The sequence below is a fragment of the Accipiter gentilis genome, chromosome 14, assembly GCF_929443795.1.
Source record: "Accipiter gentilis chromosome 14, bAccGen1.1, whole genome shotgun sequence".
NCBI classification, from domain to species: Eukaryota; Metazoa; Chordata; class Aves; order Accipitriformes; family Accipitridae; genus Astur; species Astur gentilis.
Genome location: NC_064893.1, coordinates 25,093,210 through 25,115,341, shown reverse-complemented (window position 1 = coordinate 25,115,341; position 22,132 = coordinate 25,093,210). Strand labels below are relative to the sequence as shown.

Here is a 22,132-nt window from a genome sequence, read left to right as displayed (position 1 = left end):
TTAAGAACCCCATAATATAAAAATTTATTGAAGACAAAGCAAGCATGAAATTTAAAGTTTCTTTCTATTCTGTTCATCCCACATATTTGCTACAGTTAAAACAGAGTTGGAGCTCACTACCTTAGGCTGTGCAGTCAATAGTACTCACTTGCACTGAAGCATCTCCCATAATGAATTTTGCCCCTTCAATAACAGCTAAGTAGGAGAAACGGAGCTGATCGGCTGTCTGTATAAGTCCCATTCTGTACTTCCTCATTTCGAGGAGAACCTGTCTAACGTCCACAGAAGAAGGATCTTTCCGTTTGTCCATCTGAAGATAAAAAATTAAAACATGCTTTATGCTCTGATGAGATTCACTACAATGACTCATTTTGTAGTAGGGCCTTCAGACTACCCTCCATATTACAGAATTAATAAACTAATAAAAAACTGGTATTGGCAGCTATTTATTGGGTCTCTAAAAAGACAGAGAGGGCAAAACACACTGGGCCTCCAAAATGTTGTCCATTTTCACCTTTTTGTCTTTTTTGTTTTGAAAATACAATTTGTGGGGGACGGAACATTTTAACCTAGGCCTGACTTCTTTGTATTAGCTGCTCTCACAGTGACAGAATAAAGCCAAGGGAGCTCCAGTTTTATCTTAAAGTCAGGACAATTTCCTCCTGCCTACAGGCAAAGTTGTCTCTCTAAAAGGAAACACATTACATTTATTTTGTATTGTTTCAGGATAGTTCACACTATTACTTAGCAGGCATCTAGTGGGGTTTTTTTCTTTTTTTCTTAACCACGAGGGTGAAGCCTATCTTTGCAAATCTCTCTAGAGACTTTTCTCCAGACTCAAAATGGCCAGCTAAGAACAAGATCTGCCTTGTCCCAAACCAGTATGAGTAAGATAATGGGAAACAGCGTGCAACAATACTTCACAGAACATACTACAGCTCTTAGTAAGCCTATAGCAAATCATTCCTCAAAATAACTCTACAGAAATAGCGTATCATCTAGAATAAGTAGTTCTTACCAGTAGAAGACATGTATCAACCAAACAAAAAGTTCCTGATCTCCCAATTCCTGCGCTGCAGTGCACCACAACGGGTCCATGCTCAGGGTTAAGCGAGCCAGACTCTCTCACTTTGAACAGGAAATTGAGGAATGAAGCAGGTGACTCTGGGACGCCAAAGTCAGGCCACGTAGTATAATGAAAGTGCAGAATCTCTCTAGTTTCCTGTGTCTGTAAAAACAGTATTTAGAAAGTCTTTTAGCTTGGATACACAAGTCAGAAGTATTCAAAGCACAGCTGCCTACAACAATGTTCCCATCAGCAAACACAATTCTGCGTTCATTTTCCTAGCAAATAGTCACTTAAATATTTAGACATACAGCTTTAGACATTAGACATTTTTACCTCTAGGTCAATTTCAAATCTGTGCCTTTGGTAAAATTTCAGCTACTTCATTTGAAAATAACTCTGTTTTATATGGAATGGAGGCATGTGCCTGTTCAGCTTTGTATGCTACTCAGACTACACTGCTTCCACTACATCTTTAGAACAGCTGACTTAAATTCAAATGACAAAGTTCCATCAGTCCAAGGGAGTTTTTACAGCTGCATAGCTACCAAACTAACTACAAAGAATTACTTCGTGTTTTCTCTTGTTATGAAGGTCTCCCATTTTGAGCAAAGGGAACTGGATAAGTAAATTTACTTATTTATAACATGGTTTAGTTTTTTCAGTACAGTTCAAATGCTTGTATCGCCATGAGATAGCTGGTACTACTGCCTTCCAATTTCTAATGACAGAATATCATTTGAAGATCTCTCAAAATGAAGTACCTCAAGTTATAGAAGCCCTTTACACTTTCTCCATACAAATCCCTTACACTATCACAGCTGTTCCTTTACACATTTGTTCCAAACCTGAAAACTTTCTTCAAAACTATTAAACCGCTGGGAGTCACATCCTCCTAGAATACTGAGCTACAACCATCAAACATGTCTATGGCAGATGTCATAGTGAATACACACCACAAACTACATCAACTGAATTCTTACTCAGGTAGAATTTAGTCAAACTCATATCTGCTGTCTCACATTTCCTGGCAGGATGAAGCATGCAAGAAGCTAATGGATGAGCAAGGGAATAACTGTGTCTTCCAGTAGTGAGCAGTACCAGGACAGAACAGAACTCAGGCTAGCATGTTGCAACATACACACCTAGCTCAGCACCAGGACCTGATCTTCAGTGATCTGTATTTAGCGAAAGTTAATGGTATTCTTCCTTAGCCAGTCTCCCCAAGGAGCTTTAGATTAGCCCTCACTGCTCTAATACAGGGCAATGTTGAAGAGGAGAGGAAGGGTGGGAAACAGCATGTATATTTTTATTTTGGTATTGTGCAAAAGGAAAAATAAAAAGAAAAAAAAAGAGAAAAAAGAAACACGGAAAAAAAGAAAAAAAGAAAAAAGAAAACAAGAAAAAAGAAAAAGAAGAGTTATTTCTCTTACAGCTAGTGGCCTGATCCTTGTACCGAGCTCCATACAGCTCATTGCAGGACCAGGGCTACAGCAGTTCCTGCTTTCTAATGAAGGCCATCAATGCAAAACCTGAAGATTTGAACCAAAACCTAAAAATAAACCTTAGAACAAGACACAGGCAAACAGGTAGCTTAAGTGACAGGAAAAGCAATTATTTCAGCCTTAACACAAAAGCACTAGACCATCTGTTAAGTGATTTTATAAAGGGTTCTCTGAAAGGTAGTGACAAACTAACCTTCTCACTCAGTGTACAGCTGAGACATGAAAACAATTGTAGTCTCCCTAGAGAGGTTTCATAAATATTTAAGAGTTTCATTTCCACAACACACTAGAGGCTGAAGAACAATCTCATGCAGAATCACCAATTCCAGAACAAAACCTGCTATAATTTGTGACCATCTTTTTCAAGATCTTGTTGATGAGGAGGTGAATCACCTCAGACAGATTGAAGAATCTGATTGGTACTAGTTGCTGTACTTACGGTAACATTTTCCAATTCTAACTGTCGTACTGTGTAATATGATTTTATATCTTCAGATATCAACGTTAGTTTCAAGTTTGTATCTTCAAAAAACATTTCTTTCTCCTCCTTCCGTGGCCAGTACTGTGCACACTTTATCTAAAAACAAATAGGAGACATTTATGTCATTTATGTTTGTGTAAAAGGCAAGGAATAAACATTCTTAAATACAACATTTTCTTATGATCTTCATCTGCTTTTATTATAAGGAGGAGCAATACTAGTGTGAAAAGTATCAGTCTTCCTTCATGATGCAGAACCACATCTTCAATGAATCATTTGTATGAGTCAAATTATTTTGACCCTGGCTGAACTTATGAAAATACCTAAGGATTGAGGATAACTTCATTTAGGTAGACCTCTCTTTCTTCTACACGTAAGATGAAAGACTGTGAAGCTATGGAATCTCATCGAAATCACCAAAGCCATTATTTACCTTAGCTTGTGTCAGACCAATAATAATGAACAAACAAACAAACTCTAATAACTTTCTAGGTATAAAAGCTCTTGCAACACTCTGCCAAAATCTGACTTTTAGTCTACTCTGCATTTTATTATCCTCATGTCAAATATTTAAATTTCAAAAGAAGAGATAGATGTTAACATGAGCAGAACATTCTGTGAAAAAGTATTATGAATTCCACGAATAAGCTACATACAGAGAATTACAACATTGCTAATTTGCAAGTGAAACATCAGATGAGATTTTGGGTTACTCCATTCACTCACCACAAAAATTAAAAGAGCAGCAAGATAATTTTGATTTTACATGGCACAGTTTAAAAGTAGAGCCAAACAAAAAAAACCCCTGCATTCAGCAAACATTCCCATTACCTACTTCTGACTGAATTTCAATGTTCTCAAGAAAGTTTCCCAGAGAGCTTAGTTTTACAAAGACTGCTACATGCTAGAGCCTTAAATGAGTCAACCAAATAGAAAAGTAGAGCATTTTGCAGTGTGCATGAAGAAACTGAAACTAAAGAAACTTATCAGCAATATGAATAGGAAAGTCTGCAACCATGTTTCTGACTGTTGAATCTAAGGATATTGTGACTGGGAGAACTGGCCTGCTACTTCTGGCACTAAGCACTGCTCCTCTAATGGGATTATGACCACCACATGCCCATACCTAAGCATGCAATTAGAATGGATTGTTGGACACGGCTAATGCCTCTTTTATTAAAGACCAAATAATATAGCTTTAAAGTTGAAGAACGATGAAAAAAGAACAGCATTCTCAAGACTAAGATGATTCCTGACAGCATTTTAATAAATAAGAAAACCCTTCAGTACTTTATTCATAGGTAGACTAACACTAGTTTTGCCCAGACTAATTCTAATTTTTATTCAAAATACATCCTGTAGTTTATAAGGGTGTAAAATGCAGTTATAATTCTCTGTACTTTTTAAAAAAATTATTATTAATGTTAAAGAGACAGCAACTGGCTTTGGGTCTAATTTCTCCACCAAATGTGTCTGCAGACAATATTTTGTTGTGCTCCACTGTAGCTCCTCCACTGCTGCTTGCTGAGAAGTGTAAGCAGCCTGCCCTAAGGGATCACAATAATTCATTTCGTTCAAAACTATTGGCAGTGCACAGAATGAGCGGGAATGGTTGGAAGGGAAGAAACTATTGAAAAATATGGTTACTGCATCTCTTTTAAAGATTAAATTTCACTTGCACTGCAAAAAAAAGCAAAACACTCAAAAATCAAGACTGCAGTTTATTAAAACACAACTCATTGCACAAGAATTTTCCTGATTATTGGGAATTCTTTCCTGATTATGCAACACCATGTACCACCCAGCTATCACCGGTGGATACCCAACATACCAGCTACCCATCCTCCAAAGTGTCTTTATACTGACTGCACTGTAACATTCAACTTTAAATTGTGCATTTCTATCAGTCTTTAAAATCGCTTTTGTCTCAAATTTGCACAGCTGCCAAGTCCACTTTAAGGATGGCAGCTGTGGAATTAGATAGAGGCAGAACTCTGACCCATGGATATAAACCATGCCTGATTGTTCCTGTCTTCTCCACCATCAGAAAGGCCGAAGCACTTCCTCTCAAGACAGCAGCTACTCCATGTGCCAGAGGAACCAAAACTTTTTATCAATCCAAAGATAAATTTCTTAAAATAACCCCAACTGTTTGTTCTTCTATTGTTTCCCTTCATCTTCTGCCTGTCTTGTCTAATTGAAACCTCCTATAAGGTCTGGACAGAACTCAGCTCACCACACTTGTCCTAGGAAGTCAAGTGCTGGCTTAACAGCTGGTTCCACATCACCCAGAACATCATTGCTTAAGACAGATGCCAGGTGAAGTACTTTCAATAGTACTTCCGTTCTTGTCAGACCTCTAATGAATTTTGTAAAACAATGGTAGTGGTGGAGAAACAATGGGCCTTGGTGGTACATTTAATAATCAGAGCTCTTATTGTGTGAAGGAAACCCGGAGTCAAAGTGCCTAACTACTTCAAACCCACTTCATAATGCTTGTGAATGAACACTTGGTGTAAATGACCTTTGAGAGGTGCAATCTGTGTACACTGAAAAGAACTATATTCAGATACCTAGGTTAGCAGTAGAAACCAAATATTCATTTGTGTGGAGTCATATTGTGTTCATGCCTTATTTCAGTCAAATTCAGAAGAAATTAGGACCTACAACTACAAACTGAATAATATTCTGACTGTACTAAGATCAGTTCACCAGGTGTTCAATTCTAGGTATAATTTCTTAGATAAAATTACTTATGGTCATCTCCTCCCCTCCCCATTCTTTGGGTTGTTTTTTTTGTTTTGGGGTTTTGGGTTTGGGTTGTTTTTTTTTTAAAGAAAAGCCATAAACATGCAATGAACACATAGCTAGAACTGGGCAAGTACTTACGGATCCCTTTTCCATCACTCTGTTCAACATGACAACACCACGGCTTTTCTGTTCCCAAACCATCTCCCAAAAGTGACCACAAGTATTTGGCAAAGGTCCCTGCAGAGACAGAATCCCCAGAAATAAGCATTATTTTCTGTTAATGTCAGTGCAATGTTCCCCAGTAAAAGTTACTGCACTAGGCAATAAATTTAGACAAGTAACAAGCAACTTCTCATTTAAAACTGTAAAAAAATGCAGTGATACAGCTTAAGTTCCATTTTCCCACTATGAATTTACCCATGAAAGCACAGTTAATCTTTTCCCCACACACATAACAGGAAGAGAGAAGTAGTCTCATTTGTGAGAAGAGAACTGGGAGTGAAAAACACTGAGAGAGTTTTCTTAGGAAAGTTATACAAAAGTAATGGGGAAATAAAACCTCACTGACTAACTAAAAGCAGAATTAACGTCTGTGTTAAACTATTCTTCAATACATCATCGTTATTCATAATATTTGAAAATTTTTAGACTGAATGGACAAACATTCAAAAGACTGAAACAATGCTAGATCAGTAACAAATTATATGATTTTCCAGAATCTTCATGGATCTGCTTTGGGACTGAACAAAATAACTCCTTTTAAAGACTACTGTCTATTCACAAAGTAGATTTCCTCATAACTTTCTGTTTGTGCTATGTTCCTTTGCTATTTTCTACTCCAAAACCATTGCTCTGAATTTTGGGCAACACAAACCAGCATCATTGTGCCTCTCATATTTGCTATCCATCACTTTGCTCCAACAGAACAGCAGGCCAGGGTCCTCAGAAAGAATGACTGGATTTAATAAAGCCACTTGAATCCATTAAATTCTGGATCAGAAAAGATAACTAGTACCAGTTAGCTGCACATTTGATTATTCTACATACCAGTACAACCCTATGATCAACTTCCCCTGTCCTGAATAAGTGGAGTAAGAGCTGTGGGCACACAGTCATTTTCATATTAAACACTATACCGTACACTTCTTCCTTCAAAGATTTATCTTTATTCACTAGAAACAGGAAGGAAGAGCTGCCGCTTGAAAATATTAATCCCAGTCTACCTTTATCTAAAGTGTGGGAGGAAGGGCTAAAGAAAAAGTCAAGATTAGAGACCAGGACTGTCTCCAGGGAACTGAACATTTAGGACAAACAACAATTCTGGCACAGCTGCTAGCTCTTAGAATAAGACAACAGGGTATCCGGATATTTTTAAATTTGTTATATAGATAGGTGTGGAATTCACAGATTCAGTGAAAAACAGCCATTTCCCTCCCGCCCCGCAAATTCCCATCACTAAAAAATGTATTCATAGCTTTCCTCTCTCACATTAAAGGTAGAAGCATCAGCATTGCCCAACTTAGACCTTTTGGATGGTCTTAAACATCCAAGGATGTTTAAGGTTGGAAGGTCTACGTGCAACAGTATTGGTCCTAGTCAACTACCCCAAACACATAGTAACATTTAACTGCTAAGTATAAAAGTTTTCCAATATACAATAACCATGTTATTAGGAGGTACATTATTTGTAAATACTACAGTAACATCACTTTCAGAAGGATGTTTAAGAAGAAATATGTGGTAGAACATACTGCTTATTTGAAACAGAACATCAGGTGCAAGAAATTCCCTAATATATTTTAGTTAACTTCTGCCCCACTCAACATAACACATAAACACCCATTATATTTAAAGTATGTTATTTCAAATAGGCTTTGAACATCTTTAAGTACATACATACCGTTCTGTAAATGTGAAGCCCTCCCATTAAGCGAGGTTCACCTCCATTCAGAGAATTTATCAAGCAACTTAAGACTAGTGGTCTGAAGCCTCTGTGCTGACCTTCCATGTAGAAGCGTGATTCATTTCAATCACATCTAAATGTTGCTCGTCATATGCCAACAAGCAGATTTCTAGAAATATGTTAGCTTCTAGCCTAGGTGGGTCTAAAGTCAAATATGCAAAGCGGCCAAAACACTACGAAAAGTCAGTCAGTGCTGACAGGAAGCAGGAAGAAATATGTAGCATCTCTGTAAAACTGTTCTATGTATGTGTTTATATATACACACAGATGTTGTATATACACTTAATTAGTTTTACAATAAAGAAAACCCATGAAAAACAACTTCAATCACCGTATGATTTTTATTATCCACTGCCAGCAATTACCTGGGTAAGGATGTAGCTCCTTTGGGCCTCTTCCATTTTTATCAAACTAGCATTGATATAGTCATTGTCACCTTGGTTTAGCTTAATTCGACTGTGATCAACTGCAGCATAATTAGAAAACACTGGTTAATGTATATGCAACACAGCACGATCCATGCACAACCTCATCAGATGTTAGGATCAAAAAAGCTGAGTTGTCCTGAAGAATTAAAAGAGCTTAATCGCAGGTAGTACAGAAGTGTTTGCCGGTGCTTGTAACTCTGGAAATACAATATAGGTACTGCATGAACAGCACTACAGCAGAGCAGTGAACATAAGTTGCACTCCATCTTCCAAAGATACATTGCAAGAATGGAAGTATTTGCATCTCAAGTAATCACAACAGTAATTTGCAAACCAGATCACACTGACCTATTTGTATAGTCGAGTTACTGTTTTTAAATAAATCTAATTACACAACTGCTTATCTTTTGCAGCTTAAACATTCAAACCCAGCCTGTTCAAGGTTGTTAAAGGTTTGCCTAAACATGAGAACAGAGACTTCTTATTATTCTTACAGACATTTAGCTACTTTTCCCAACCCAACCACACCCTAATGTACAGAAAGAATGATCAAAATTCAAGAATTACAGCAAACGTAATTTTGGTGCTCTTCTGTTAGTCTCAGCTTGCTCCATGTAGGATTAAAAAAACCAAACCAACAACAAAAAAACACATAGAAGAATTCCTACATTTTGCAAGAAAGCCAAAGAGACTGGAAGCAGTATTATCTAAAGGCAAAAAGGGACCATTTGTTACTCGCAGCCCCAAATATTAGAACTTCTTAGTAAAGCAACCTATGTGCAACAGTATCGTTCCTAGTTGACTGCCCCAAAGACTTCAGTAACATTTAACCACTAAGTATAAAATTTTTCAAATATACAATAATAACCTTGTCTTTGAACAGAAGATAGACATTTGCCCAGTGATAGAGCCTACAGAAAATGTGCATTTAAAACAGGCAGCAGCACTGCACCCTTGAAGGGGGAAAGTAGTCCCAGAATAGGCATTGTCATTTAGTGCAGAGAAGGCAGTTTAGCAAACCAGCTGTGAACTTTCTTTAGTGTCTGATACGTCAAGTATTATTTGCCAACCATTTAACTACAGTCCTGTACTTCTCTGCACTCTGTGTTTTCATTGTTGCAGTCTCTTTTGCACCCCAAAAGTACAGCATGCCAGGCATAGGCAAGTCTGAATGTTACTGTCTTTGTACGTGGGATCGTGGAAGGAAAGACAGGCTGCAACACTGAGCTGAGCTGTGCCTTGTACAGAGGACACATGCTCAAAGATGCACTTCCTACCAGAATTCACCAGAATACATAATAATAATCATTTCAGAAACACAGGTCTCATGCTAGTATTACCACCTTTGCAAACTTCTCCTTTTCTCTGTTCCAATTAGCTTAGGACTTATTTCTAGTAGTCATATGTTTTATGCAAGACTCTTCCCCATCTCCCAGTAGGGGCACAGTTATGCTAGTTGACTGGAAGGATGGTCTAGTAAGTATACTGCAATAGAAAGGATACTTGCAATTTTATTAATGCTATTTCAGTCACCATTCTTCTCTAGCATAAGAATTCAAAGGTAAAGCAATTTCCTTTCTTCAGATTTCTCCCACAAATACAGAACCTACTGTATGCTGCTCTAGTATAATCCTATGGATGTAATGGCATCCTGTGACATCTGTCATAACTACATATATTAACAAAAAGGATTGTCTTGGATGCATATCCTTCTAACAGAAATCTTGTTCTTACAAAGAACATTTAGCTGTTAGAAGAAGTCGTTAGAGGTCAACAGTCTGTTACAAACAATGGAAAAGAAAGTGTACTTACAGGGGCTGACATCTCTGTACCTATTTCTATTTTTGTTTCGGGGATGTTTGGCCACTTTACATGGAAAATCACTGGCTTCATGCCTGATGTCCTGAAACAAACAAACAAACAAAAATCTTAGATATGAATCCATCTAATATCATCACACCATTAGCTATTTTAAGACAAACACCCATTTGACTTCACATGTGGGAGTTCTGGATAGAAAGCACTTTGAGCTCCAACTTAAGAACTGAGTTTCAATTTATCAGAACACAACATTAACATTATATGTGTGTTAAAATCTTACTAGCTTCCACAATAAAGCAGCAGAACATTTATCAGACATGATGCCTTTACGCTCCTGATAGAGCAGGGTCTCTGCCCCAAAACACTTTCATATAAACTGCTTTAAGCAATTGTTTCCACGATCAGTAAAACTATCAATTGTACTTCTGACTCAGCAGCAATTAGAAAACGTTAATTGTGGTAGAAAAAAACTTGTCTACCCCTTCGCATCACACACACAGAGTGGCAACTTATTTAAGATCACTTAAATCTTTATCCTGAGTTATCAGCAAGATGTCACAAGGCTGCAAATGGCAAAAGTTATTTGTATCCAATTCATATGCTCAACTAAAACAGATATATCATCTCAAGCATATAATTAGGGTTTATTTCAGATCCATATAATAGCTCAGTTATCTGAGACAATTTCAAAAGTCATAATAAAAAGAATTCTGCTGTCCTTGGATATTAGTCCAAATTTGTAGAAACAGAACTTCGCACTGTAAATAAATACTGCATAAATATGCAATTCTTAAAAATTATAGTACTAGGAACTTCAGCATGAAGCTGTTAGATTTAACTGAAATTAATGAAAACTGAAGGAATGGATTTACTGTAGAACTGATATTTCAATAGCATAATTAAATTTAACGAATCCTAAGACAGGCATTGTGCATGTACATGAAACCAACAAATGAACCCAGCCCAGAGGCCACTAAAAAAATCATCATGAAAAATAAATTACTGATGTAAATTAATCTCCTTTCATTGGATGAAATTAATTTTGTTACATACAGTCAACCAAATGAAGCGGAATTTAATATTAATTATCTATCCAGATACAGATATATTTGAGCATGCTGTTGATCCACATACAGTGTGACGAGAGAACAGGTTTCTGCGCACATAAAGTTCATGCATTTGGAGGGCTGCTTGTGATACACAGATCACTTGCACAGAAAGGCTGGGCACTCCTCTATTAATATTTTCAACTTAGCTCAGGCTCTGATTCAAAATGTGGTAGCTTTCCAACATCAGAACAGGAGGATTTTATACCAGCAAATCTAATCCCTAAAACGCAGGCCAAACCGAACTGCTTTTCGGTTCCTCCTAGTTTTGCATAAAGAATCATGTACAATGCTGAAGATCTTTTTTCTTTTTCTTTTTTTTTTTTTTTAGTGGGCTTTTTCTACCCTATTTATTCAGATATGTATCAATTTACACTGAATGCTACATGTCAAGGGAAGATTTCTAGTTTATGTATACCTGCTCAAAATTAGTACAGTATTCTGAAATGGCTCCTCACTGAAATAAGCCCTGACATCAGCTGCTATCTTTTTATAACTTAACACATGGCTGCCAGTATTTCTGCTTATGAAGAATGCAGTCTGGAGAATATGATCTTGACGGCCACAGACTAATAACTCAAACATGAGGCAGCTAAAATGGGTGTTTTTATAAATTCGCCTCTGACACTAGGTTGGTGACTTTGTATTTTGCAGGGGTTTATTTTTTCTTCTGTACTGACTGTACAGTATTAACAAGACAAAAACAGGGAACCAGGAAAAAATGGTTTTCTAGATCTCTAACCACATTTCCCACAGAGCCTACATATGTTATTTTTTTTAAGTGTTAAAAAACAAAACAAAACAAAAATACGACACAACCACCCCACCATTTAGGATTTATATTTAAAAAAAACCAGCAAAATGCAAAACAAACCAAAAGACCCTTAGGCATTCTTGCTGTAAATATTGGGTTAAATTAGCAGCAGCACCAATCTACACTGTTTCCTTTCATAGCATTAACAAATTTAAAAGAACTTTTCCTTCTTTTAAAAAAGGAAATGGATGAAATGCTTCATTACAGAAATGGAATGATACAAAGACATTCTAATATAAAAATATTATACTTAAACATACATGTGTATGTGTACATGCACACTACTCCCAGCCTTGCAGAGTTTCACAGGTTCAAATACCAACATCACTTATTTAAGGATCTGAAATTGGTACTTTATTGTTCAGGGAATAGAGCTGGCTATTATCTTGCTACCAAATACTAGATCTTTTTAAAGATGCTATGATGCCTAAAGGTACTGAAATAAGGGAGTTCTAGCAGATGCATAAGTCCCCATAGGCATAGAGAAAATGAAAAAAAAGAAGTTACCCAGGTACATTCCAGAAACACAGAAAATTTAAAAAGCATACAATATTTCTGAAGCACGTTTCAACAAACAGAAAAATGTTTCAACAAAGAGAAAAAAAATGGGGTGGGGTGGTAATAAAATGAGGGATCTAGATATGGCAACAGGCAAGATGCTGCCTTGTATGAAAATCCAACTAGCATATAGCACTTCATTTCTGAATGTAATGAACACCAATAAAATAGAAAACCCTGAAGGGCATGCATGCCTGGACCTCAGTGGTCAAATCCATGCCTGAAAAGATGGGACGTATTCTTCTCAGCAATATGGGATAAAAGTGGTTTGGGGTTTTGGTTGGGTGGGGTTTTCTTGTTTGGGGTTTGGCTTTTTTGGGGGGCGGTACAGCCATTGCTAGAACATCTAAAGTGACAAGAAATCTAAGATCGCTTCCAGGATATGAAGCTGACTTTACCGGAAATCAGATTGGCCTTCAACAGAGAAAATTATTGGAGAGAAACAATCTAGTGACAAGTTACATAAAATGGCCATGTTATAGGCCTTCTCGTACATTCCTCAAAAACTTCTGTTATTGGTTACTGCAGGAGACACATAACTACTGATGCTCACTGGTGTTAGGGCTGTTTCAGAATATGTCAATAATAGAATCATAGAACCATTTAGGTTGGAAAAGACTTCCAAGATCATCGAGTCCAACCATCATCCATGCCCACTAAACCATGTTCTGGAGTACCCCGTCTACGCGCTTTTTGAATACCTCCAGGGATGGTGATTCAACCACTTCCCTGGGCAGCACATTCCAATGTTTGACAACTCGCTCAGTAAAGAAATTTTTCCTAACATCTAACCTAAATCTCCCTTACCACAACTTGGGGCCATTTCCTCTCATCCTACCTCCAGCCACCTGACAGAAGAGACCAGCACCCACCTCACTACAACCCCCCTTCAGGTAGTTGTAGGGAGCGATAAGGTCTCCCCTCAGCCTCCTTTTCTCCAGACTCAACAGCCCCAGTTCCCTCAGCCGCTCCTCATAAGACTCGTGCTCCAGGCCCCTCACCAACTTGGTTGCCCTTCTCTGGACACACTCCAGCAACTCAAGGTCCTTCCTGTAGTGAGGGGCCCAAAACTGAACACAGGACTTGAGGTGCGACCTCACCAGTGCCCAGTTCAGGGGAACAACCACCTCCCTGCTCCTGCTGGCCGCACCATTTCTGATGCGGGCCAGGATGCCGCTGGCCTTCTTGGCCACCTGGGCACACTGCTGGCTCATATTCAGCCGGCTGCCAGCCAGCAACCCCAAGACTTTCTCTGCCGGGCAGCTTTCCGGCCACTCTTCTCCAAGCCTTTAGCACTGCACGGGCTTGCTGTGACCAAAGTGCAGGACCTGGCAATAGTACTACAAGCTCTCCATGCTGGAGAAGGCAGACTCATTCAAAGCATGGAATTAGTATGCTATGAGGAACTTGAACCCAGTGATGTCAGGAGAACTGAAGTCAGTGGATGAACACAGGGATTGCTAAAGTTACTAAACACCTTCTTGAATCACTCTCATAGTCACACTGCAGAGATCCTGTCATTTAAAAAGGAAGCTCGACATTTCATTTAAAAGGTCGTGCAATATAAAACTTTAAAGAGGAAGGGCTAGAACTTAAGTCAGTTTTCCAAAGTCAAATGCTTCTGGTTTTGAGCATGAGTCATTCCATGCCACTCATCTCCTGGTTTTAAGTCCTGTACCCTGTGCAAATACCCCCAAAAACTTCAGGGGTGGAAAGAGGAAGTCTGCTGAAGCGCTGTTCTTCAAATGGAAACTTCTTGTAGCTGTAATGTGCAGTAGTGACTGGAACAAGAAATTATTTAGTGCTTTACAGGAGAAAGTTGCTCAGTTGCATGAATGGGTTCCACTTGGCCTGACAACATCACATTTCCTGCCACAAAGAAAGGACACAAGCGTAAAGGCAGATGGCTGTGCTGTTCAGACAAAAGGGATCAGTCCCACGAACACAGCCTTACTTTCCAGAGTCCTACAGATGCTCATCAGGAAGAGGTGCTCATGGTGGCTCAGCGCCTTTTCCCAAAGCCTTCTGCACCAGAACAACCAACCCTTTCTCCCTTCTCCCTGCCAGAAACCTAACACTAGTGATTCACTCTGTAGCCCGCAGCCCTTTCTTTCCATTCCTCCCAGCCTTCAAAAAATTACCCTCAATTCAGGCTCCTAATGTGTAACTACTCTGGAGTCATTGGTATGTCAATTCCCCCTTTGCTCAGTAAGTATTTTCTGCAAACTTTCCTACTTGTCCTAGCCACTGGTACTCTGCACTACACTATAGTTGCCATACGTAAACTCTTAGCACAACAGCACATTTGACTATACTTTCCCCATCTTATTCAAACACCACCGGGAGATTAAGAAGGAGGTGATGTACCCCAAAATCCTCAAGTAAGTATTAGGTAAGACCACATGAAGAGGCATTCATGACATCAGTCATTCAAGCACACTGCAATGTTGCACAGATTTGCATGTCAGTGTTTCCAGAAAAGAAACTAAACATCCACTCTAAAGGCCTTCAGATTCAACAGAAAGGCTCCTGGAGAACTTTGCAGCAGGATCACATTATTTTGTTACACCATAAACTCTGGAGTAGCTCAGACTAAGAGATAATGATATACTGTCATTTAAACAGTTCTGTTCCTACAGGAAGCAGCAAATGCCAAGATCTTATCATGGGCTGCAGAAGTGCACAGTAATCTATCTACTGAGGCAGTCACACTAAGGAAAGCAATTCACAAGTATATAAAGACTTAAATAAAAAAGTAATTTTAGCTTAAGAGCTTAAAAAAAAATAATATCTCCTCTTAAAGCTAGCACTGAAAAAAAATGACATTGCTGTAAAAGGTTGAAGAGTAAAAAAAAAAAATAAAAAAAATTTACTGTAAAGTCAAGTGAAAGCTGCTGTTTTCTGAGATGTCATTACAGGCTGATTTCAGAATGGAAATAACCCTACAGTTATATGAGGTGGCAAAAATCCGTACAGAAGACCACAAGAAAAACAGGTAGTACTAAGGGATCCACAATAAACAGCTACTTTACATGAATGAGAAAAGGTCTTCAGATTCAATGTGTAAAGGAGCAAACTGAGTCATTGAGCAGCAGTGAACTGACTCCTCAACAAAAGAACCTTGCTAAGATATAAAGCATACATAGATCAACTGTTCATTCAACTCACTTTGACAAGGAAGATTGGATTTCTTATCCTATATTACACTTTACATCAGGATATTTGGACAGGGACAAGAAATGAGGATGTAACTGGTAGGTAACAAGAAGGTAATTTAAAGATCGGATAAATGAACAGACAATTGCATCACATAACATTAATCTTAACAACAAGCTGCAGAATTTTAGCCAGATAAATGAAATAAATGTAGATTTTAATACCCTTTTAAAACATTTTATCTAGTCTCTCAGTTTTGCTTTCAAGTAAAATATGGTAGTATTGATTTCCTTATTAATGTCCCTCAAAAAAAGCCAGTTGCCTGGTATGCTGAGCTTCTTCCTGAAGTCCAAGTAGCATGGAGAGAGAGAAAGGGACAGGCTTGTTTAAAGTTCAACAACACTATTACATGAGTTTAAAAAAAACCAAAACAAACACACACAGACACCCCCCCAAAAAAAACGCAAAAAAACCCCACACACTTGCAACATGGTTTTCCTAGAAAGCTCCTTACTCATTCAGCACTACATGGGCAATCTGGAACAGGTTGTAGCAATGCAGCGTAAGCAGTGTTTCTGACACTAGTCAACTGGTTGTAGGCACGGAAATAATCCCCCAGGAGAATGTAAACTAGGCATGATTACGTTATTAAATCATATCAGCAAGTGGGAAAGTGTACTAATTTTTTCTGGGCCCATGTTTACTGCAGCTAGCAAGTATTATAGATTGTTTCCTCACCACCGACTAGTTTCAACATGTCTAACCGGAGAAATTCAAGAATTATGAAAGCAAATCCTGCAGTACCTCACTGTACCCACTTCATCATGGTAGATAACTGAACACTGTAAATGCTCAATTAAACACATGCCCCTGAATGGTTCTTACAACTTGGGTATGTACTTCCACAAGGGAGAAAGCCATAGATTCGTGTCATTTCCAAATTTTAACAGTATATTTATTTTGCATGTTGTCAAAAGGAAGACATTGTTGTAGAACAAATTATTGCAATTCTGCAGAACTCAGCTGTTCAGGTTCTTCTATTGTTTCAATGTCATTATCTGCAATGAGTAAAACCTGATTTTTTCAATTCTGATTTTATTTTAGGGTTGCAGCAGAGCCAGGGCAATCAAACATCTAAACTCTAATATTAGGTTAAAGAATTACATGTGCCTTCTCAAATTTCAGTAAGTTCAAAATACAGTTTGTCCTTGAAATTTATGACCCATAACAGAAGAAGTTCAGAGTAGCTGGCAGGAACACTCTACTGCTGTTTTGTAGCCATGTCCCCACTGCCAAAACAGGAAACAACTGAATGAAGGGTCAGTATAAGAAAACAACCGAAGTTCCCTTCTTCTTCACGTCCCTCTCTATTTTTCCTCCCAGATATTCAATCTGCTCCAGAAATGCATCTTAGACATTATTGGAAGGATAGCAACTTTTGAGAAGATGAAATGGCTTTTTCTTGACAGCTGTTGTGCAAAATAAAAAGCTTTGCTGTCTGTATCATCAAACAAAGTCAGTGCCAGGAAATAAACCACAGTCTCATTAAAGTGTCAAGAGGTTCTAACTCAGTTACTCTTCTATAAGAAAAATAATCATGGAGATGAGATCCAGGTCTTGATTTGTCCGAGCATTAGAGGTCTCCAGATGGAGAGTTTTGGTTTAACCTTATCTCAAATAGAATGGTGCATCTGACAGCCCAGAAATCGACATAACTCCTAAAGGAATTTAGTCTGTGTAGCAAATCCAGACCTTAATTTGTTTGCAGTATGGATTTTGTGTGAGCTTAAAAATGTGTAATTCCTGGCCTGTAGGGTATTCCAGGCTTCATAAACTGACAACCCGTGGTTATAAACAGTCCTCCTTTCCTAGTTACTTAATATTTTCATTCTAAGATCTCGCAAGCCACCTACGAGCACTATAGTTTTACAGAGCTACCACAAAAAAAAAACAAAACCAAACCCAAAAAACAAGATAAAGACCATGTGTGTAGACTTTGTAAGCTTCAGGAAGGGTGGGGATGGGAGAAAAAAAAGACATAAAAACTTTAAGTACTAGAAAGTGAGGGAGGGATGAGAAAAGCTTCTTCTCACACCTTTTCACAGCAAAACCAGATCACTGTGCTGCATAACCAAGATATTTTCTAAATGTTAGACAAGCTGCAAATGACAAGCTGCAAATTGGAAACAAAAGGACAAGAGATGCCTTTGGAACGACTGCAGATAGTTTACAGTTTCTCAAGGGGATGTCTGACTTCATAAAATAGGAACCATGGAATGACTTCTTGTTTATACTCACTCAGAATCCTCCACTATCTTTCAGAGATACTACATACAGTGTTAATAACCTCAGTTAATGTTAAGAGAGCAAGACTGTACTATTGCCCCAAATTCCTACATAATCCATTATTACCATTTAACCTTAAGATAAATGAGCTCATTTGGTTAAAAAAAAATTAGATAATAAAATGTAAGGCTCTTGCTTTTGAGCACCCCTTTTTCAGCAGGATTCACAAAGTGATAAAGCAACTTTCAAGCGATCTGCATCAACATAACTCCTTGCTCACTGTTTCATCATTTGTACAGGTGCACTGTTTACTTTCATGGTCAGAAGTCACTAATATTTTAAGCTAGGTACTTCTGTGCCCTGCCCCCCCCCCAATTCCCTTAAAATTATGCAAATATTTTCAAACACATGCTAGACTTTCAAGTATTTAAATTCATTTGCATGGATCTCAGAAAGCAGCTCAGGTTATTATACCAATTTGAACATCAGTGTATTAACACCAATTAACATACACTGAACACTGAAGTTCAGTATTAGAAGTTCAATGTATAAATCCAGAAAGCCTGACTCATTTATAAAGCTCAGTATTCTGCACAGAAAAAAAACCCCAACAGTCTTCTTAAAAGGTCTGAGATAATCTTTTGTTTAAACAGTCTCAAGGATTGTGCTAGAACAAGGGCAGACAACTTCAGATGAAAGCTAATTAGCCTGGTTTGCACAGTGAATACCACTAGTAACAGCTAGCACTCATGTATGAATTTCCAACTTTTTTTAAAATTTAGTATCTGGCTTATAGAAATAATTTCTTTTGTAAAAATCCACAATAAAACTGAGATTCGAAACTTCCTAACAGCTGTCTAACAGCAGCTAATTGAAACTACATCGCTCAGTAACCAGAGTCCTATTTAGTAAAAGACAGCAGAAGGCAATGCCACGTTCAGCAAGGCCTTTGACACTGTCTCTCATGGCACACTCCTTGAGAAACTGGCATCTCGTGGTCTGGATGGGTGCACTCTTCACTGGGTGAAAAACTAGCTGGATGGCCAAGCCCAGAGGGTTGTGGTGAATGGGGTGAAATCCAGCTGGTGGCGGGTCACAAGTGACGATCCTCAGGGCTCGGTGTTAGGCCCCGTTCTGTTTAATACCTTTATCAATGATTTGGATGAGGGGATTGAGTGCACCCTCAGCAAGTTTGCAGATGACACCAAGCTGGGAGGCAGGGTCGATCTGCTTGAGGGTAGCGAGGCCCTACAGAGAGATCTGGGCAGGCTGGATCGGTGGACTGAGGCCAGTCGTATGAGGTTCAACAAGGCCAAGTGCCGGGTCCTGCACTTGGGTCACGGCAACCCCGTGCAGCGCTACAGGCTTGGGGAAGAGTGGCCGGAAAGCTGCCCGGCAGAGAAAGTCTTGGGGTTGCTGGCTGGCAGCCGGCTGAATATGAGCCAGCAGTGTGCCCAGGTGGCCAAGAAGGCCAACGGCATCCTGGCCCGCATCAGAAATGGTGCGGCCAGCAGGAGCAGGGAGGTGGTTGTTCCCCTGAACTGGGCACTGGTGAGGCCGCACCTCAAGTCCTGTGTTCAGTTTTGGGCCCCTCACTACAGGAAGGACCTTGAGTTGCTGCAACGTGTCCAGAGAAGGGCAACCAAGTTGGTGAGGGGCCTAGAGCACGAGTCTTATGAGGAGCGGCTGAGGGAACTGGGGCTGTTGAGTCTGGAGAAAAGGAGGCTGAGGGGAGACCTTATCGCTCCCTACAACTACCTGAAGGGGGGTTGTAGTGAGGTGGGTGCTGGTCTCTTCTGTCAGGTGGCTGGAGGTAGGATGAGAGGAAATGGCCCCAAGTTGTGGTAAGGGAGATTTAGGTTAGATGTTAGGAAAAATTTCTTTACTGAGCGAGTTGTCAAACATTGGAATGTGCTGCCCAGGGAAGTGGTTGAGTCACCATCCCTGGAGGTATTCAAAAAGCGCGTAGACGGGGTACTCCAGAACATGGTTTAGTGGGCATGGATGATGGTTGGACTCGATGATCTTAAAGGTCTTTTCCAACCTAAATGATTTTATGAATTTATGACATGGTATAATCTGTAACAGTTTTATCCAAAAAAACCCTTTGGTAGAAGGATAAAGTATTTTTTATGTAACAGGCATTTAATCAAGCTATGAAACCCCACTTCATCTTTAGTTACAATCAGCAAACTAAAATCTCAATTTTGCTCTGAATTTAACCAGCTAATTTGGTGGAGGAAATCCCTGTCTTAACAGAAGAAAACCAGAGACAGAAGGAATAGACTCAAGTATTATCCTTTAAGCCTTTCACTCTGTTTCAGGTGGTGGTTCTTTACCTGTCATGACTGACATATGGATAGCCTATTCTTGGAGCCCTGCAAACAGGTTATTCCACCAGGCAGTAGCCAATTTATCTTCAGAAGATCAAGAAAAGGTACTGAAATAAAGGTAGGAAAACAGTGAGAATGCTTGTTCTAGATAAGCACAAACCAGTTGTAAACTTCATCACCATTACAGGAAATACCCAGAATCATTCTTATTCAGACTTAAATTTCACCTTTAAAAAAAACAACAAACCTTCAAGAATAAGAAAAAAGGCTTTATTATTTTCAGTCATTTCAAGTGATGTCTGAAAAAAAAAATAAAAATCATCATGCTCTGTTAATATCAGAAGTTTCACTTTGGGCAGAAATCAATATGCAGAAAGTGAATCAGTCAAGCCTGATTTCCTGTACATTGATTTCAGCACATTGAAACAAGCACATTTAAAATCCTGAAGCAGAATAATGTTCCTATAAACGAACACAGGCACATAGTTCCATTTAATAACTTACCATTCTCTCCCTTCACAAAGAAGGCACATATGATTTGATCTATATAGGTACAGGGCATCAGGGCATGTGCTCTGGTGCAGGGACAAAAACTTGCTAATAATTATGCTCCTAATTCCTGTCAGCTGTATGACAACAGTAGTAAGCAATGAAAATCATTACCAGACCCTGTCTGAAACTGTCTCTTCCTCCCTCCTCCAGGTGTCCACTCTGACAAACTGTCTCCTTCATTTTGATAAATACAACAAAAAGTCACCTGTGGGTTTATGGGTTGTAGGTTTGTTTGTTGGGGTACGTTGAGTGTTTTTTAAATCATGTCTTTCCTAACGAAACTACAGTTGCTAACTTCTTGTCATGTATTTAAGACTTAAATGTTAAAAAAAAATAAAAATATCTATATATAAGAGATCCTTTAACTGAATTACTGTTTCAGAATTTAAACTTGGCCTGGAATCTGAATTGACAACAATGAAGTACTTTGGATCCAACTGGTATTCTGCAATCAGACCCACTTCCATCACTACTATGACCTGAATGCTCTCATCAGGCAACAGATTCAAGGTCTTATCAGTTAAAAGCTGAACAGATCTTTACGGATTCTTTTTCCTTATTTCCCAATTTTTACTCCAATTTATGTGTCTGGTCCAAGACTTTTGGTTCTGAACACATCCTGCTCTTCTACTTACTTGGACACGCTGGCATATTGCCCACTAAAAAGAATATAAATTTTCAAAGTATCTGGCATTTTTATTACTACTGTTAACAAGGAATTTGAGAGGCTTCTAAGGTACTAGGTATCGTACCAATATAGAAGGACAATAAAATCTTCTGCCTAAAGAGAGACTCCAGGCAGTTGTTTAGTATTGGACATACTGTCACTGTTTAAGGCCCTCTAAATCAGTTGGGGAGACTATTAACATACTCATCTAATGAACTATAACAGAACTACTACAATTGCCAAAGGACCTAGAGCATCCAAACAGAACAAGTTCTGTGGTCTTGATGAGTGGTATCACACTTGCCAAGTTTGAAAGCAAGCAGCCCTGCATATTTGAGGAGCTGAACTTTGAGTCTTCCTACTAAGCCTCAATTAAGTTTTTTAAAGAGACTTCATTTTAGATTAAAATATATACTTCACATTCACTGAACTACAAATGAAACTTGTCTGTGGTATTTGTGTCCTTTCACCTTTTCCTGGAAAGTATGTTGACTAAAAGCCAAACAAACAGCACAGCACTTTAGCTGCTTAATAGACAAACACTGCAGTCATTTCGCTCAGGACAAATATTTAAAAAAAAACAAAATAAGATTACAACTTTTTTTTTTTTTTTAAAGAAATACCAACATCCATGCATTTATCTTA

The 22,132-nt window shown here is 38.6% G+C and overlaps 1 protein-coding gene across 16 annotated transcripts in view; it reads right to left on the bottom strand.

Moving 5' to 3' along the window:
• PTPN1 (protein tyrosine phosphatase non-receptor type 1) overlaps positions 1–22,132 on the bottom strand; it is a 47,950-nt gene that overhangs the window by 7,114 nt on the left and 18,704 nt on the right. For 9 of the 16 annotated variants that reach the window (XM_049816452.1, XM_049816445.1, XM_049816451.1 and 6 more), the window contains 5 exons: positions 10,007–10,097; positions 5,942–6,040; positions 3,011–3,148; positions 1,019–1,228; positions 149–310 (listed from right to left, as the gene is read on the bottom strand). In XM_049816452.1, coding sequence (XP_049672409.1) covers positions 149–310; positions 1,019–1,228; positions 3,011–3,148; positions 5,942–6,040; positions 10,007–10,087 — 690 coding nt within the window. In that variant the 5' untranslated portion in view covers positions 10,088–10,097. Of the gene's footprint in view, positions 1–148; positions 311–1,018; positions 1,229–3,010; positions 3,149–5,941; positions 6,041–8,131; positions 8,233–10,006; positions 10,098–20,274; positions 20,376–22,132 lie in introns of all 16 variants that reach the window. The other 7 variants (XM_049816439.1, XM_049816456.1, XM_049816442.1 and 4 more) reach the window with 2 other exon arrangements.